Source organism: Triturus cristatus, chromosome 12, assembly GCF_964204655.1.
Source record: "Triturus cristatus chromosome 12, aTriCri1.1, whole genome shotgun sequence".
Taxonomy (NCBI): Eukaryota; Metazoa; Chordata; class Amphibia; order Caudata; family Salamandridae; genus Triturus; species Triturus cristatus.
Genome location: NC_140595.1, coordinates 562289387 through 562308559, shown reverse-complemented (window position 1 = coordinate 562308559; position 19173 = coordinate 562289387). Strand labels below are relative to the sequence as shown.

General features: G+C 50.0%; 1 protein-coding gene across 2 annotated transcripts in view; it reads left to right on the top strand.

Annotated features, from left to right (window-relative positions):
* Nucleotides 1-19173, top strand: part of RBL2 (RB transcriptional corepressor like 2) — a 722629-nt gene that overhangs the window by 474181 nt on the left and 229275 nt on the right. For both annotated transcript variants that reach the window (XM_085638866.1, XM_085638867.1), the window contains exon 17: nt 6123-6299. In XM_085638866.1, the coding sequence (XP_085494992.1) occupies nt 6123-6299 (177 nt within the window). The remainder of the gene's footprint in view (nt 1-6122; nt 6300-19173) is intronic.

Here is a 19173-nt window from a genome sequence, read left to right as displayed (position 1 = left end):
CCAAGATCCGGCTACCCCTGACTTGCCTCAAGCCTCCTGACGACATCTGCAGCCTCAATCCAGAGGACCCCCCCCCCTACCGCGACCAGAGTGGGTAAGAAAATCCCACGTCCCAAGACACCCCTGCACCTGATGCCCCACGGCCTTGTGTGCCCAAACCAACGGTGCCTAACAACCCAACTTACCCATCAAAGTGGTGGTCACTCCTGGAAGATCCTCGTCCCCGAGCCTGCAGTGTTTCTTTGTTCCGGAGAATCTCCATTGAAATCAACAGGGCACCCGACCTCAAAACAGCACCCTGCACCTGGCCGCCCTAGTGCCGCTGAGGGTGCACCTTTGGTGCTACTTTGGTCCCCAACTTGCCCTGAGCTAAACCCTAGGAGCTTTGCCCCACAACCCCGTGGCCTGCTTACCAGCAGCCACCAGCCGGAGCCCCCCTATCCTCCATAGGATAACATTGGGCCTCAACACTCTGCACCTGGCCACCCTAATGCCACTGAGGATACAACAGTGCATCACTGACCCTGGGAGACCACGGAGTCTAACCCCAGAACCCCAACTCCAAAGACTGAGTACTTACCTCGAAACCGATAACCTGCTTTTCCTCATAGGATAACATTGACACTTTTTCTCCCAATAAGTTTCTAAGTGTCGACTTTTGAAAACTACAAATATTCTTTAAAAATCGCACAAATAACCAAAACGCATTTTCTCAACTATTTTCAGGAAATGTCCCAGTGCTGAATCTAGGTATCCAGCCCTGAGTTGAAAAAGTAACGTAAAAGTTACTTACCTGTGAATTGAATTTCCTTCCTTAGGATAACATTGGTGGTTCTCTGTGGAAAAAGTGTCAACTTTTGAAAAACAAAATATTCTTTAAAAATCGTACATCTAACTAAATCAAATTTTCTCAACTGTTTTCAGGAAATGTCCCAATGCTGAATCTAGGATCCAGCACTGTGTTTTAGAAAAAGTAATCCGAAAAGTAACTTACCTGCAATTTATTGAAAAAGCCCATTCATTTCAATGTACTGTATTTGCTAAGTGTTGCATACTACTGCTCCCCTGCAAATCAAACAAAGTACCATTCCTGTTGCATTTTCAAACAGCTCCTTATCCAGTAACTTATTACTGAAAGGTATTTAATGCTTACCTGTTCCAGGCTTGCTTGGTTCTAAAAATAAACAGTATATTTGTTATACAAAAACAATTGGCCTAGAGTTCAGTTCTTGAGTGTGTGAATGCATTTGCTGACTGAGTGTGTACATCAAATGCTTAACGCTGTCCTCTGATACTGCCTTTCTGCTCGACCAAGCTACCACTTTAGAGAGTCAGGTTCTATCTAACTCTAACCTCTGCCTACCTCTGGAGACTCTTGGACTCTATACACACACCACCTCACTTTGGTGCAGTATACATAGAGCCAGTTTCTTAAAGGTAACACCTCTAAAAGGTGGTGACAGCTGTTACTGCATTCTTCTGTAGAAAACAACATTATTATAATCAAACACAAACCATATTGCATCATCCAGTTATAGAAATGTGCTTTATAGTTAATATAATCTAAAGCCCTTCAGAAATTGCAGAGAAAAATGAAGGGAAAGGTGTGTGTCCGGTCAAAAGCAATATGCAGGTAGTTTGCCTCAAAGCTTAAGTTCTTTTTTCCGGATCATGCGGACTGGATCTGAACTGGACTCTTTTTTTCCTTAGATTTTTTCATCTGAAAATTATTTTTTCACCTTTATTCAGCATCATATAGACTTAAACAGTTTTTCTCAGGGAATATTGTTTCTTCAAAATGCCATCACTTTTTGTGAAGTGTGTGTCCTGTGGGACTAAAAAGGCTATTTTTGACTCTCGTGACCAGTGTGGGGTCTTTATATATTTGTCTCTCACTCTGAAATGTCGAAAAGGGATGTTAAAGGCAGAGGAGATATTTGCCAGTGAGGAAAACCAGGCGATCTCATGGCTGAGGAGGAAAGGATGAAAAGAAGGAGATCAGCAAGAGGAAAGGCTTCCTTTACTGCACCAGGTTTCTCCCGTACAAATGACCCCTTTAGAGGAAGATCCCGGGAGAGAAAGCGATGAAGACACCATCATCACTACTCCACACACTTTGGCCCTTCCCTTTAGCATTTGTCTGTGTTAAGACCATTGGCACAGACATACTCATCGTCAAGGAACTCTGTGGTTACAAGTACATCAACATAAATAGCCCAGGTAGCAATCACTACTTCCACAGGACCACCTCTCTTGACGTTGATGCTACCTCCTTTGATTGAAACACAGACAACACAAGCAACAGCACAAATGAATACAATGGCGCCTCTTTGACCGTCAACACATTCAACTGCGGTAATCCATGGTATCATTTGACGCCAAGGCTCTCTACTGCACTATCATTGATCTTAAGGGTTTGCGTGTATCTGTACCAAGAATGTCTGTCTCTAAAGTTGACCCTGAGATTGACATTGAGAAAATAAACATTGCAACACTCAGTGGCCTCCATTCATAATGTATCTTCCTCTCACTCTGACGTAGTTGTCCTTTTGGAGAGCCAGCATTTTCCAGTAAGATCAAGAATGATCATTCCAGCAGAGCACCCACTGCAAGAACCTCTACATTGATTAGCTCTGCTACCTTTTACAGAGCCTCCTGTTTCACACTTTTTTGCGACTTCAATCTCAGTGGTTCCTCGATTATCAGAGTCTGCGACATCTGCACATTATCCATGTGTCCCTTACTGGTGGAAACTTATGAGAACATCCTTCACCTCTCTGATCACATCTAGGTATCATATTTTGGATGCATCGCACACGCCTTTGTCGCCCCCCAGCCTGTTCATTATGTTCTTCTCTTGTGGATGATATTTTGACACTCCAGAACGTCCTTGTTAAAGGGGTGGTTAAGCTTAGTATGTAATAATAGAGGTTCCTCACACCACGATCTTAGATTTAGTGGAAACATTGCTAACTAGAGCTTCTCCAAAACCTGTTCTTCCACTGTTCCCATGGTTCACAGTACTTGCAGAGGAGAAATTCTTCACACAAGATGCATTAAAACCCGCTACCCCACATTTTCTCAAGAAATACAAACCGGCACTGCAATATAGTTATAGGAAACTGAGATTTTGTTTCGTTATCCCCTCGCTTTTTAGCTTCTAGATTCTGATTTTCGACTCTGACAGTCCACTGAGGCCTGCTAACCAGACCTCAGTACCAGGGCTGCTTCCCTAAAACAAGGTAAAGTCTAACTGTGATACAATTGGCTAAGGACTTTAGCACTCCTGTAAGTTTCTAGTAAATGGTACCCCATGTAATGAGGGCATGGGTGTTAAAGAGGGTCCCTTAGGGCTGCAGGATCTCTTATGCCACCCTAAGGGACATACGTACAAATTCATGCGTGACATGATGCATACCATGACTAACAACATGACATGACACACTCCTGTGTGTCATGCCAAAACACAAAGTCACTGCGTCTACAATAGTGAGTCACCCTTTGCACCCTAAAGCAGGGTGCATTATATTTTATGTGAGGACTTAGCTACATGAGCAGATATTCCCCTGTGATGTCTAGTTCTATTACTAGATATTGCAAGTGAGTAAGGAAGCCATCTTAAGGTATGTAGTGGGCACTGGTCAAAAGGAGTTTCCCAGCTGCATAATGGCTTCACTTAAACCTATGGTGTTTGGTATCAAACACATTGTATCAATAAACCCACACTGATTCCAGTGATGGATTTATTAATACATGCTCCCAGAAGGTACCCTAGAGGTACCCCCTGAAACCTACCAGCCCTCTAATGTGCCTGCTAACTAGTTCAGTTCAGCCTGCCACCACAGACACGTTTCCTACCCCCTAGGAGGTAAGAGTTTTGCTCTCAGAGGACAGAAATAATGCCTATTCCGGGGAGAGGTGTTATCACCTCCTCCCCCAGGAAGGCTGGTAAATCAGTATAACAAGGCAGTAGTCTTCAAAGGCCTCTGCCACCTTCGCTATGCGACCCAAGGCTTCCCCAGACAGGGGAATGCCACCCCGGCCCATTTGGCAACACGACAGGTGGGAAAATTAGCTATGCAGGAGGTGTGTTGCACTGCCAGGCTGGACACACCTCTAGGGTGACGATCTTGAAATGAATATAACTTGTGCAATTTCACCACCTTGTGTGTGGTAGAATAAGGAATTCTGGGACAGGCTGATGCCCACTTCCCAAAATAAGTGGTCATCTAGGAGCTGTAGTGACCCCGGGGGTAAGTAGCCTATTGGCTACTACCCCACACTCCCCTTAATGCCCCTAATTTGAGTATTTAGGGGACCCCCTGATAACAGGACTTCCAATATCTACAGATCAAAAGAAAGTGGTCAAGAGCCCTCCTGGAGTAACTGCTTCATCTTGCCTCTGTGCAGACCTCAAGAAACCCGGAGTGCTGCCATTGCTTTGCAAATTGCCAAAGGAACTGTCTTGCAGTAGAGGAGCTACTCCCCTGCAGCCACAGGCATCAAAGAAGCAAGATCCGATACACTGACTTGCCACCTACGGGGACTACCGATGCTGCAGCTGCCCATGAAGAGGTAGCAGTGCTTCCACGGGTCAGATCCATCCTCCCTCCAAGTGTGGGGACTCCAGGACCAACCGGAGCTGCACAAAACCAATTCCTGGGCTACCAGACCCCTTGCAGCAGCCACAGCTTGTTGTGTCCAGGCCAGACACTAACACCGAGGAAGACCCACCTGAACATCCAGGGACTTCAGGGATAGTGAGGCCCACATCAAGAGTGGCTCAGCTGTCTTTTTTGCCTTCCTCTGCAGAAACCAAAGACAAAGAGTGAGTCTGCGACCGCTGTCACCCAACGCCTCAAAGCATCTATGCACCCACGCCCCAGTGTCCAAGTCCCAGGGAGGTGATGCAGCCAACGGGGTTCCCAGATCCAAAAGAGTTAAGCCCATCCTTGGGTTTGCCCAGACTGGGCTTCCAGTCGCCATCTGCAGCCTCTTTCTGCAGGCCCCCTCCAGCCGCTAGAGACTCCACCACCAGATCCCATGACAAAAGACACCTCTGCACCGAGCCTTTTGGCCCCTAGGAGAAATGGACCAAAAGTGTTCCCATGTGCCCGAGCATCTGAAGGGTCGAGTCATAAGATTTTATTGAAGGAAAACTTGGTGTGTACATCCCACGGTGTTTTATGTCTCATGCCGAAAGATAGAGCACCTCCAGTGTTTTCTTAAATTATACACATGAGGAAAATAAAAAATCGGGCTAGAAAAATGATTGTATTGGCGAGGGTTTTACCACTCTACAAAGCCCCAACAGAGATCAGGCACAATCATAGAAGTGAAATAATCACACAGTTGTATTGTTTGGGGGATCACACATTTTTGGGAGAAGAGAAAGGTCACATACAGTTGTTTACATAGATTAAAAGACATGCAAAGTCAGTGACCGAACACGGAGGTGTTATACACAAGGTGGTTAGGTTTGGAGGATGGGTTAAGGCTGGCTGGGTTTAAAGACAGCTACTTTGTCTTGCGGTTCCTGTCTGAGATTCCGATTTTCAATCTCCCCAGGAACTGAGCTGCTGCTGTGATCAGGCATTGTGGATAGGATACTGCGGGACTGGAGAGGACCAAAATGTGTCCCCCGCAGCGGCTACTGACCTCTTCCTGTGGCCTGCCTTGTGAGCCACAGCTTGTGCTTAGACATACACTGCAATGCACGCGGAGAATCAAAAGAGTTCTGCATCTGGATGTCTGAAAGGTGCCTTTTCTACTAGGTGCAGCAAGGACATTAACATAGTTGTTCATGCATCCTTTTTCGGTTGCCTTTGACACTGCACCCTCATTCTCCCAGTAAAGCCCTGATTAGAGAGTACAAGAGGTGGGAAGGAAGAGTGAATAAAGGAATTCATGTTTTTACACTCAGTGCTAAGCGTAAGGATGTTGCCCATACCTTGTGGCAGAGTGTGCCTTTCGACAGACATTCCCTAGATCACCCATCCAGTAATGCTAAACTAAGATAATACCTTTCTTTGCAGTAAATTATAATTTGACATTTTGCTATTATCATTTATGATTAAAAATGTTGCACATATACTTTCATTTTATATCTTCTGCTGTAACAGGTTTATCACTTAGCAAGCGTTCGTCTGCGAGATCTGTGCATGAAGCTGGATGTTGCTGAAGAATTAATGAAGAAAATTTGGACATGTTTTGAATTTTCTCTCGTGCACTGCACTGATATGATGAAAGACAGACATTTAGACCAGCTGCTGATGTGTGCTGTTTATGTGATGGCAAAGGTAAAATTAACTTTTTCACCCGAGATGATAAGAAATTAAAGTTTTAAGTGTGTTTTTTTCTGATATTTATTTAGACATATATATATATATATTTTTTTTTTTTACTTTTATGCATGTGGTTGCAAAGTAGATTTGTTAAATATGGGCTTCCTATATTTTTAATTCCTTTATTTTTAGAAGGTACAGCAATTGAATCTAATAGCAACTGAAAACACTTGTCTCTTTATAGCAGTCTGTCTCATAAGATGTTGTATATTCCTGTGATATCTCAAGAGAGTAGTTAATTTGTTTGTTCTGGGGTCCCCACAATAGATGAAGATCTTTGAGACGCTGAATAACAGATCATTTTCACTGTTCCACTGGTGACCCTGAATCTCCAGAGTGCATATTAATGTCTGACTCTGCAGCCCCTTGGGAAGTTCACTATGGGGTCTTCGCATCAATTAGTGGTTCTGCAGTTTGGACTAAAGGCTTCACCTCACGTTTTCACCAGCATGCTGGCCATAGTGCCGACGTCACTGTGTTAGTCAAGAGCTCATGAATTCCCATACTCTGATAGCTGGCTTGTGGCCAAGTTCACTTCTGCAAGACCTGTACCTGGTTGGTCTGATGGTCTCATTCTTTTGGTGCCACATGCTAGATGGCGAGTGAGGGCCCTTGAAGGGTAGCTAAGTAAATAATGACTCTTATATCAGGTGAGTTTCATGGCTTGTGTGCAGATCAATGATTCTAACCCCCTGGATCTATACTGGTGGATGTGTCCCTTCAATCTTGTGGTTCCACCATCAGTCCTTGGCCATTACAGGCTGCCATTGCTATAGAGGCCTCTTTGGTGGGGCTGAAGGGCTTATCTGGGCAACATCACAGTGCATGTAGTTCATGTCGTAGGAGTGGCTGCTCATTACTTTTTTGAAGCTGTGAGCAGCTGGTATTGCCATGAGGACTTCCTTCCTTTCCATTTCAGGGAGCACCATTCAGGTTTTGTCTAACACCACCACTGTCCGCTACATTAGCTTACAGTATAGTATGAGGTCATTGATCTTGTGTTGAGAAGCTGTTTGGCTGTGGCGGTTGGTCCAGCAACGGAACATTTTCCCAGGAGCGGCATAACCCTCATCGTTCGGCAGATGCTCTGAATGACCTCTTCATAGAGGCCCAGGAGTGACAGAACTTATACTCTCCACATCGGGCTATCCATGTGTTAATGTCTTTGCCATAGTCCGGAAAAGGAAGTGTCTTCTATGTTGCACAATAGACTTTCCCCGTGAGTTATCCTGTGGGGATGTCTTCTGGTTAATTTGGTAACAAAACAATGGCTTAGGATGCTACTCCAAGCGATTGCCATTTGTTACACTATTTGCAAGCATTCCTCGCATCACCATTTGTGTGTTTAATTTGATCATGGAGCGACGCTTTATGCATTCCCCCAATCTCCCTGATCATGTTTCTGTTGAGCTTCCTGCAGAAAGTGGAGAAGGATTGAGCGCAGCTGATTTTCATTACCCCAGGCAGGACGAGGAGAATTTGGTACACTCACCACTTAATGACTTCTTCCTTGCCCAGCCGGGTGGCCAGGTCTTTTATCCCAATCCCCAAACACTGTTGCTGCACAAGTGGAGATCTAGCAGTGCAAACAAAGGCCTTGTAGTTATTGCCTTCTAATCACCACCTATGGTTGCAGACATCATCTTGGCTACCAGGAAAATCTCAATAAGGATTTTTTTTGCAGGCCCCCAGAATAAGATTGTGGTGTGAGTCAGTGTGTCCAAACCACTTTCACTCCCTCTTTTGCAACCTACTCCATTTCACACTTTCTCCTGCCAGAAGGGCCTGGTAGTTGCTATTGTAAAGGATTATTGACTGCCGTGTCTGCCTTTGTGTGTCTCCCTAGCCTGCCTTCTCTGTTTAAGTCACCACTAGTGGCATATTTTCTGAAAGATTTACCTTACTTGTTTTCTCCTACGCATTTTATTTTATTTCTCAGTTGGATATGTTTCCTTTGTTGGTTTCTCAAATAGTATCCCCTTTCATGCCAAAGCACTGTTGCGCAGTTCAGTCTCTCACTCTGAAAAACGGTCTTCTTGGTGGAAATGACCTCAGCCCATAAGGTCAGAGAACTTCAGGCCATCTTGGTTGATCCACCTTTTACGTCTTTTACCCATCAAGTTGATATTCATAACAATTACCACATGAATGACAGTGGTAGAAAAAAGCACCAGCCAGCACCTCCGTACTGTTTACCAAAAGTCCAGGTGTAACAATCTGTGCTCAATGTACAACACTGTGCCACTCACCCACAGTTTTCTTTTTTTGTTTAAATTTCTTTATTGGGAGTTTTACTTTTCATGGTACATCGTTACACATCTTTATTAATTCATGATGACAGGTGTATGCAGGTAGTCGGATGGTATCAGTGCATCATGGAACAACCATCCCATCATATAACGTACATCGCGGGTAAGAAACAGCAAAATGAAATGGAAATTACACTTCTGGTGGACTATTACGGGCAATGGTAGGTTGTCTGGTGCCTGCATATGTGGGTTTCCACGAGTCGTGGGTTGATATTCAGTCCTCCGCTCTATCCCCGTACACCTTCTTTTATATTTTCCATGATTGTGTTCCCAATACAGATAAGCCGACTCCGTGGGAGTCGGGGGCGGGGGGGGGGACGTAGAACAGCTAACTAAGGGGGGAAGTGGAGGGGACGGGGGGGTCGGGAAGCCTACTGATTGTATTGTGGTAGTTGTCTATTTTGTGGCCGATTCTGGTTTGTCCATTAAGGAGCTGTGGTGTCAGTAGCGAGGGTAGAGAGAGGCCCGAAGGGGGGTGCGTCTCCCATCATGGACCGGGGTGCTAGTCTGGTGGGGCCCTAGTACACGGTCGGCCCTTCATATCACATGGTTGTTACGTGTTGGTGTTTGCTTGCGCTATCTAGTGAGTCATCTAGTGTTGTCTATTGTGCAAACTGGAACAGGAGTTGTGCCCATTCCATGGAGATGGGATGTTTACGTATCCCTTTCACCTCCTCGTCGCTCAGTGTTTCTTCCTCTGCTGCCCTCCACTTTTTAATGGCGCCTATCCAGGCTGCCTCAGGGGGGCCTGCCGGGACCTTCCAGTGCATGGCTATTCCTCGTTTCGCCAGGAGCAGAGCCATGGATGCAAACCTGCATTGCACCTTTTCTGTCTTTCGCCTGCGGAAGACCCCCAGAGTGCACGCCTCCCACGTAGAAATATTCATGAGGTTGACTGTCGCCCTCAGAGTCCGATGTACCCTACCCCAATACGGTTGGATTGTGGCACAGTCCCAGAACATGTGTTTTAAGCTCGCCTCGGGTGTTTGGCATCTGGGGTATGCAAAATGTGTATCGGGGTAAAATCGGTGAAACCGGTGAGGTGTAAGTATGCACGGTGTAAAATATTGAATTGAATGTTTTTGAAACGTGCGTTCCTTGAAACCTTTTTTGGGTACTCTAGTGCCTTTTCCCACTCTGTCGTGGAGCACCCGTCCTACCTCATCCTCCCATTTCTGCCGTAGGGCTTGTAGAGGGGCCGTGATCAGTTCCCGGATCGCTTTGTAGTGCCAAGTGACTAAGTGTCTCCCCATGCCCATACGCAGAATTGTGTGCAGCACCGGGAGTGTTGGTGGCTCTTCCTCAGTGAGGTCCCAGCAGTGTCGAGCACTATCTACTAATTATCTATGTACCAGGAAATGCCCCGGGGGGAGATCATAGTCTTCCCTCATTCGAGCATATGTTTTCAGCTGCCCATCCCCGAAGAGGGACTCTACCTCTGTCACCTCGTGCTCAGTCCATATACAGAGGGTGCTGGAGGTGTAATAGTTCTCCCGTTGAGGGAATCCTACCAATGGGAGCAGCGGGGAGTAGAGGGGATGACCCCTTGACGTGCGGTGTATGCGCATCATGCATTTGCGGGCTATCGATACCTGTAGGGGGTGTGTACGCGTAGTCTTGGTACCTGGCATCCGTAATCTCCGGATGGCTGGGAGAGGTATCCGGCCGTCGTTCGAGAATGTCTCCTCTTTGTGGCGCTCTGCTGTCCAATGGGACAGACACTGAAGCTGCGCTGCTAGGAAGTAAGCCTCAAAGGCCCCTAGACCCCCTTGTGTTGTGGGCATCACCCAGTGTTATCTTGTATGGAAAAAAAACTTTTCCCCATACACACCAACAATTAGTTAATTACAGAGCACAGCCACTATTAAGTTTCACTGCTGACCTTGTTGTCAGTTATTTTAATAATAAACATAACATCATTCTGTGTCTAATGAAAACAGTAGTCATACAAAGTACGAAACAAGCAAGAAAACAAAAAGATTTTGATTGTGTTGACACGTAGTGAATGTTGTTGATGCAGACAGCCGACACGTGTTTAGCCGTAAAACAACTTCTTCAAGGCTCGAAAGATAGTTGAAAGGATCGTAGCGTAAATCCTCGGGATCCCTCAATAGTATGGGATATCCTACAGCAACAGCGATGAGCCAGATGCTTTGATTTTTCGGTTACAGAGTAGAGCTTTGAAACACTTTCCCATGTCTAAAAGTGAAATTAAAGTGTAGTCGACAAGTTAAAAAATGACTAGTGTTCAGTCTGTCCAGTTTTGGAGTATAAGCACTTATAATGCGAAGAAGGTCAGAAAGACAAAAACGTTTGTTTATAAGTACAACGAGCCCCAATGCTTCATTGGTAAATATAGTAGTACAGCATTAAAGTTCCTACTGTACAGGTCCGGGTATAGCGAAACACATCTTGTTTCAATCAAAGAAGACTTCTCTCTCTTTGACTAAGGCAGCTTATTCTAGACTTCTTACAAGCTAAGCTTTCACAAGTCCTGTAATCTGCTTTTTTCCTTGCTCAGATGGGTTGTGCGGTTGGCACTGTCAAGGAGTATCTAACTGCATTGTCTGTCACTTTTTCTGCTAGATCAGCTGTCCTTTTTCAAATCCTGTTGGAATGCATTTTTTGAAGGGTTTTGACAAATCTTTATCCTCAAACCCTTTTTTTTTTTTTTTTTACACAAAAAATGGCTTTTTAGGATTGAATTACCACTGTCTTCTCTGTCTACCTTGCTACTTCAGCGCCAAGACGCCTCCCGGCATTTGCGCTATATACAACTTAAAATCAAATCAGTGGGATCATAATTTAGGTGGGAAATCCATATGAGCCCCTGCATTGTTGTCCTTTAAGGACTTTCACTTTGAAAATAGTTTTTCTGGTAGTGATCAGTTCAGCCAGACAGTTGAGCAAGCTACAAGTTCATAGATCCTCTCCTCCCTTTTCCTCGGTTTATCCTGACAAGTTGATGTTGAGAACCAAGGCTGCTTTCCTGCCAAAGGTGATAACTCCCTTATATCTGAGTAAATCCATCACCCTTCAGACCGTGTAGCCCACCCCATACTATGAAGGGGAGGAGTGTTTGCAAAGGTTGAATTCTAGACAAGCGGTTAAATACTACTTGCACTGCACCAAGGCTACACGACTGGATGATCTGCTCTTCATGGGGAATTGTGGCGCCAAGAAGAGTAAAGCTGTGCAGAAGAAGAACCTTTTGAGGTGTATCATTCCCTGCATCAAAACCTGCTACGCTTTGGTTAAGAAGAACCCACCAGAAGTTATCCGGGCCCATTCCACGATGGCCAAATTCACCACTTCTGCTCTTGCAAGAGGAGTCCCAATTGCAGAAATATGCAAGACGCTATATAGGCGACGTTATACATTTTTGCAAAGCATTACTCCCTGAATTCAGAAGATCAGAGAGCCTGCCACTTTGTTAGATTTGTTTTGACCGAGTTTCTGATGTCGCTGTCCATGAACTCTCCTTGTGGTAGGGTACTGCTCGGGGATCTATTTTACAGCTGAGGAATCTGCAGTTTGAAGTATCAATCAGCAGAAAAAATCTTTCTGGTGGATACTGTATCTACCTGCAGATTCCTCATCGACTCGCCCTCATCCCTGTTTGAAGGATTGTAGAAAATAAGGCACTATCTGAAAGAGACAGATTCCTTACCTTAGAATTACCCCCAGGCGTCAGACTGGATTCAGAAAGTTTTTCGTCAGCAGTACCCCTGCACATCGGAAGGTGGCGTCGGCGGACTCCGCATTCGTCCTGGTCGCCGGGATGATGTATCGGTAGCTACTTAGACGCTGCCCTCGCGAGCTGACATCAGTTCTTTCTTGTTTCGTGAGAGCAAGTGCAGATTCGGAGAGAGCAGTACCCCCAGTCACTTTTTGACTGACTTTTTCTCTATTTTTGTCGACATTGTTTTTTGATTCCATCGACTCCTGGTGCACGAGGGATGCCCGGCTTCAAGGCTTGCAGTTCCTGTAACCGGCTGATTTCGGTGACGGATCCGCACCCCGTGTGCCTCTACTGCCTGGAGCATGACCACTAACCCAAGTCATGCTCCGACTGCCGGACCATGAACCCAAAGATTTTGCGGGAGTGGTCCCGAAAGCTACTCGAGGCCTGGCACTCGGCTCCGCGCCACCCGAGATCGCGGAGCCACCACCATTCTTCGTCCAAGTCTTCTCACTCGGGTCAGGTAAGTCGAAGCACAAGAAGAAGTCGAAGAAGCATCATCGCTCTTCGACTTCTCCCCGTCCATCGCCCGTCGCGACGAGGGATGCAGGTGGTGTCCCTCCCGCAGCTCCGCATGCCGAGCCCGAAGGGTCGGCACCGGGTTTCCCCCCCCCTCCCGGGACCAACCCCTGCCTAGCTTCGTCAGTTTTACGAAGCGATGCACGCCATCTTTGGGCAGGCCGACTCCGTTGGCACACCTTCGGACACGATGGACTCGGCTGGGGCAACGGCGCCGCAGGGTAGCCGTGGATCCAGGCCTGGATCCGGATCTGCGCCATTAAACCTTGTTACGCCTCTTCCAATGCCGATTCCGTCGGCTGTGTCCCCAGCCGACGTCGACGCCGGCCTCTACCTCGAGGTAGACACGGAGCCAGACCGGAGTCGCCCGACCGGACCCGGCGCCAACGGGTACTTTTGTGCCCCTGTTCTGCCCTGGCTCTTTAAGATCAGCTTGGCAGCCAGAGGAGGGTGAGGAGGACTGGGAGGAGTCAGGGGACCCTTCAACAGACCAGCTGGTGTATGAGCAGGACTGGAGAGAGGAACTGGGGGAAGCCAGTAGTCTGCATACCTCCCCAGACCTTTGCATGTTGTCTCCTCCTACCGTGGCTACGGAGGAGGGAGCGTCATACACAGTGGTGTTGCGTAGGGCGGCCGAGTCTCTCCACCACGAGCTACCTACGGTGGTAGTCAAGACTAACCTCCTGACAGAGGTGCTTCAACTCACAGCGAGCTCTTCGGAGCTCCTGCTGCTATTTAATGAAGCCCTCACTGATATCCTTTTGGGCACCTGGTCCAGGCCCAACACAGAGGCTCCTGTGGACAGGATGATTGCCCGAGGCCACCGCCCGGCCCTGGGCGACCACACTTTCCTCTCCCAATACCCTAGCCCTGAGAGCTTGGTGGTCCAAGCCTCCACCTCCAAGGGCTTATTCCCTACCACTCCACCTGATAGGTAATCTAAAATGCTGGACCATCTTGGGAAGAAGATGTTTTCTTCTTCCAGCTTTTGACTGCGGTCAGTAAACACTGCATGTCTGTTTGGCCATTACACCCACTCTGTGTGGGAAACGGTTAATCAAGTGCTGCCTCAGTGCCCAGAGTAGGCCCAGGCCGTGCTACCTCGAGCAGTTGCCGAAGGGAGAGAGACAGCAAAGTTTGCCATCCGCTGTGCGCTGGATACTGCTGAATCACTAGGCAGGAAGATTTCCACGTCGGTAGCCCTTCAACGCTACTCCTGGTTGAGGCCGACTGGCTTTTCGGGGGAAGTCCAATCCACTCTTATTGACATGTCCTTTGATGGCCGTCGCCTTTTCGGCGACAAGACAGAAAACGAGCTGGAGCGCTTTAAGGACTCTTGAGATGCGGCCAGGTCCTTGGGCCTCCCCACCACCCGCCCTGCGCAGTCTGTCTTTCGCCCCTTTTGTGGCTACGGAAGGGGTGCCCTGCCCGAGCCATAGGCCGGCTCAAGCTGTTCAGCCTCTGCGCGGCTGGGGACGTGAGAACCAGCGTCGTGATTCTGGGGGCCAGTGGGTGGGCCAGTCCACCACAGCCCCCTCTGCAGCACCCTCCAAACTCTCCTAGCCCGACCTTTCAGGGCCACCAAACGCCAGTGGGCGGCAGGATTTGCCAGCACTTCCCCCACTGGCGCATCATCACGTCGGACAGGTGGGTTTTGCAAATAGTCTGAAGGACCTGCTCTCGCCCCATCGAGACTACCCCTCCATCCATGCCACCTTAGTACCATCGCATATCAGAGGATCATCTAGCCCTTCTCCAACAGGAAGTTTCGGCACTCTTGGCCAAGGGAGCCATTGAGCGCGTTCCTGCCCCAGAAGTAGGTTGTGGTTGTTATTCCCACTACTTTCTGGTGCCCAAGAAGGACAAAGGCCTCCATCCTATCTTGGATCTCAGGAACGTCAACCGCTTCCTCTGGATGGAGAAGTAAAAAATATTGACGCTTGCTCAGGTCCTGTCTGCCCTCGACCCTGGAGACTGGATGATAGCATTGGACTTGCAGGACGCTTACTTTCATATCCCCGCCCTGCCGGTGTTACCTGCGGTTTACGGTAGGCCACGAGCACTTTCAGTTTACAGTGCTCCCCTTTGGCCTTACCAGCGCCCCTCGAGTGTTCACGAAAGTCATGGCTGTGGTCGCAGCTCATCTGCGTAGATCAGCGGTTCAAGTCTTCCCCTATCTCGACGACTGGCTATTAAAGGCGGGCTCGCCCCAGGCTGTCGCCTCCCACCTCCAGACTACGGCCGACTTCCTGCATTTGCTGGAGTTTTCCATCAACATGCCGAAGTCACACCTGACTCCCTCTCAGAAGTTCCTCTTCATCTGGGCGGTTCTGGACACAACGCAGTTTCGGGTCCTGGATAGTCGGGCTATGATTCCGATCTTTCAGCCTCTATCCCTGGTTTCGGTCAGGATGACCCTCAGGCTACTGGGTCTGATGGCCTCCTGCATCCTACTGGTGGACCATGCCAGATGGCATATGTGGGCTCTGCAGTGGGACCTGAAGTTCCAGTGGGCAAAACTTCAGGGAACCTGTCCGATTGTGTCCAGATCTCGGAGGGCACTGCACACCAGTTGTAGTGGTGGCTAACGCACCAGGATTGAGTCGACGGCAGATCTCTCTCCCTTCCTTCCTCAACCAGAGTTTACAGTGGTGACCGATGCATCCCTTCTGGATGGGGCGGCCAAATGGGGGAGGCGGAGATCAGAGACCTCTGGTGTCCGGCAGAGTCCGGGCTCCATATCAACCTTCTGGAGCTTCGGGCGATTCGTCTTGCACTCAAAGCACTCCTTCCCTCTGTCCGGAGAAGAGTAGTGCAGGTGTTCACGGACAACACCACTGCCATGTGGTACTGCAACAGACAGGGCGGGGTGGGGTCATGGACCCTATGTCAGGAGGCCCTCCCCCTCTATACTTGGCTGGAACATCAGGGCATATCCCTGGTAGTTCAACACCTAGCAGGTTCCCTGAACGCCAGGGCAGACCAACTCAGCTGCAGGTGCATGATGGATCACGAATGGCGTCTTCACTCGGAGGTGGTGCAAAGTCTTTTTCAGCAGTGGGGAGAGCCTTGGTTAGATCTATTCGCCACCAAAGAGAACACGCAATGTCAGCAGTTCTGCGTGTTGAAATTTCCAAGGCGGCCCTTGCTAGGCAACGCTTTTCGTCGCAAGTGGAGTTGCAGGCATCTATACGCCTTTCCGCCTATACCACTTCAGCACTCTGGGCAGAAGAAGATCAAGCGCGACTGGGCCCAAGTCATTCTTGTGGCTCCAGATTGGGCACGAAGAGTCTGGTATCTCGAGCTGCTCAATATGGCCATCGATCCTCCGATCCGACTGTCTCTTCGGGAGGATCCTCTGTCGCAGCATCAGGGGACGGGCCTCCACCCAAACCTGTCCAGCTTGCACCTCCTTGCGCGGAGATTGAGCGGCTGCAGTTGACGTCGTTTGACCTGCCTCCCGAAGTCTGCAATGTTATCTTGGCAGCCAGGCATCCCTCCACTAAGACGGTATACGTCTGTAGATGGAACAAATTTGTGGCATGGTGTACAGCAAAGGCTGTGGATCCCCTTTCCGCCCCTCTCTCTGAGGTTCTCTTGTTCCACCTTTCTTTGGCCCAGCAGGGCTCTTCTCTGGGCACTCTAAAGGGATACCTCTCGCCCATTTCAGCCTTCCTCAGGCTTCCTGATCAGCCTTCTCTTTTCAAGTCCCCTGTTGTAAATAGACTCCTTAAGGGCATTACTCATCTTTTTCCTCCTGTTCCCGTCGTAATGCCCCAATCTGAAAGAAACACGTTAGTTAGATTCCTCACCTTAGAATATCCCCAGGCGTCAGGCTGGATCCGGAAAGATTTTTGTAGCAATACCCCTTGCGCGTCGCTAGGCGTCGTCTGCGGCTCCGCGTCCGTCGTTGGCGTCGTGCGCCGGAATGACGTCGTCGGAGTACTTAGACGCCGCCCTCACGCGCTGACGTCAGTTCTTCTTTTTTCCGCGCCAGACAGCGCCGATCCGGGAAGAGCTTACTCCTTAGAAGACCAAAAAGAGTCAAAAAAGTTTAGCCAAAAAGTGACTGTCGACTCGACTCTGGTGCCGGTAGGATGCCTGGGTTTAAAGCCTGTGACTCCTTTCATCGACTGATGTCGGTGACGAACCACCATCGTCGGTGCCTTTACTGCCTGGGGGCCGACCACAACGCGGAGTCGTACCTCGATTGTCAGGCCTTGACCTCGAAAGCTTGGCGGGAGCGGTCCCGTAAGCTTCTCGAGCTTCGGCACTCGGCTCCGCGCCCATCACGGTCCCGGTCCAGGAGGAGGTCCAAGGACCGGTCACGGAGCCGCGCTCGACATCGTCGCTCGTCTGGCTCGAAGTCTTCGGGTAAGTCGAAGCGATCAAAGAAGTCCAAGAGGCGACACCGCTCCTCGGACTCCCCTCGCCGGTCGCTCGGCCGAGGGTCAGGGTGGTCCCACCCCAGCGGCTCCGTCGGAGCCGCAGGAGCCGCGTCCGCCTCCATACCCGCCGGTCTCTGGGACTGACGCGATTCTGGCGGAGGTCAGTGCTTTCCTCTCGGCCATGAGGGGCCTGGCTTCGCCGTCGACGCCTGCCAGCGCTCCTTCGGGCCCGCGGGCTCGACAGGGCGACATCGCGTGCCGGCGGCTCCGGCCCCAGCGCCGTCGACGACTTCGGTCCCGACACCGCAGGTCCCCGAGGGATCCAGGCCTGGATCTCTGCCGGCGCCGGTCGACCTCACGACGCCTCCTCCGCCGGTGCCGACACCGGTTCCGCCTCCGACGCCGTCCTCGGACGACGCCGTTCCCCGGTTTAGCCCCGGTCCGGGCCCGGCGCCGGCGCGGAGCCGCTCGACGCCGCACCCGACGCCGATGGATGATTATTTCATCTACCGCCCGGCTCCGATCATTCCTCCTGTTTATCAGGAATCGGATGACGGGGGCGACTGGGAGGGGTCTGAGGACCCTATGGCCAGACAGGCCCAACTTTCACAGGACTGGGCAGACGAACCTGGGGATGCCAGTGGTCTGGACACCTCCCCGAACGCTGGTTTCATCTCTCCTCCGACTGTGGCCTCGGAGGAAGGTGCAGCTTTTTCAGTGGTGCTGCACAAGGCGGCCGAAGCCCTGGGGCTCGAGTTGCCTGCTGTGGCCGTGAGGACTAACCTACTCACAGAGGTGCTTCAACCGTCAGCAAGCTCCACAGAGCCTCTGCTGCAGTTCAATGAGGCCCTCATAGACTTTCTGCAGGGCACTTGGTCCAAGCCCTCCACAGTTCCTCCTGTGGATCGGAACGTGGCCTGGCGCCACCGCCCTGCTCCGGGCGACCCCAGTTTCCTGTCCCAACACCCCACCCCCGAGAGTCTGGTTATCCAGGCCTCAACTTCCCAATCCTCCTTCCCGTCAGCTCCTCCAGATCGGGAATCCAAGAGGTTGGAGCAGTTCGTAAAGAAGCTGTTTTCTTCCCTGAAATTGGGCCTGCGGTCTTTGAACACCGCTTGCCTCTTGGACCGTTTCTCCCACTCTCTGTGGGATGCGGTGGAGGACGTGCTGCCCCTGTGCCGGAGGAGGTCCGGACACGACTCACCCAGGCGCTTGCTGACGGGCGAGATGCAGCACAACATGCCATACAGTGTGGACTAGACACCACGGACTCGCTGGGTAGGACGATTTCCACCACGGTGGCGCTCCGGCGCCACGCCTGGCTGCGGTCCACGTCTTTCTCGGGGGATGTCCAGAGTACCCTCATGGATATGCCCTTTGATGGCACTCTCCGTTTTTGGTGAGAAGGCAGATAGTGTGCTGGCTCGTTTCAAGGACTCCCGAATACGGCCAAGTCCTTGGGTCTCTCGGCCCCACGGCCGCAAACTTCCGCCTTTCGTCCCTTTCGTGGCCAAGGAAGGGGCACCTCCTCACGTCCGCCTAGCCACCGGCCGCAGAACCAACCTGCACGCGGTCGCGGACGTAGATTCCGCCGAGGTGGTACTGGAGGACAACGTGCCGGTCAGTCCACATCCACCCCGGCAACATCCGCCTCAAAGCCCTCCTAGTCCGATCTTTCAGGCCCATTCCACGCCATTGGGCGGCAGAGTTCGCCATCACCTGCTCCACTGGCGATCCATCACATCGGACAGGTGGGTGCTGCAAATCGTCCGAAGGGGCTACTCCCTCCCCTTCGAGACGACCCCCCCAGCCATGCCACCGCAGTGCCACCGTATGTCGGGGTATCACTTGAATCTTCTGCGGGAGGAAGT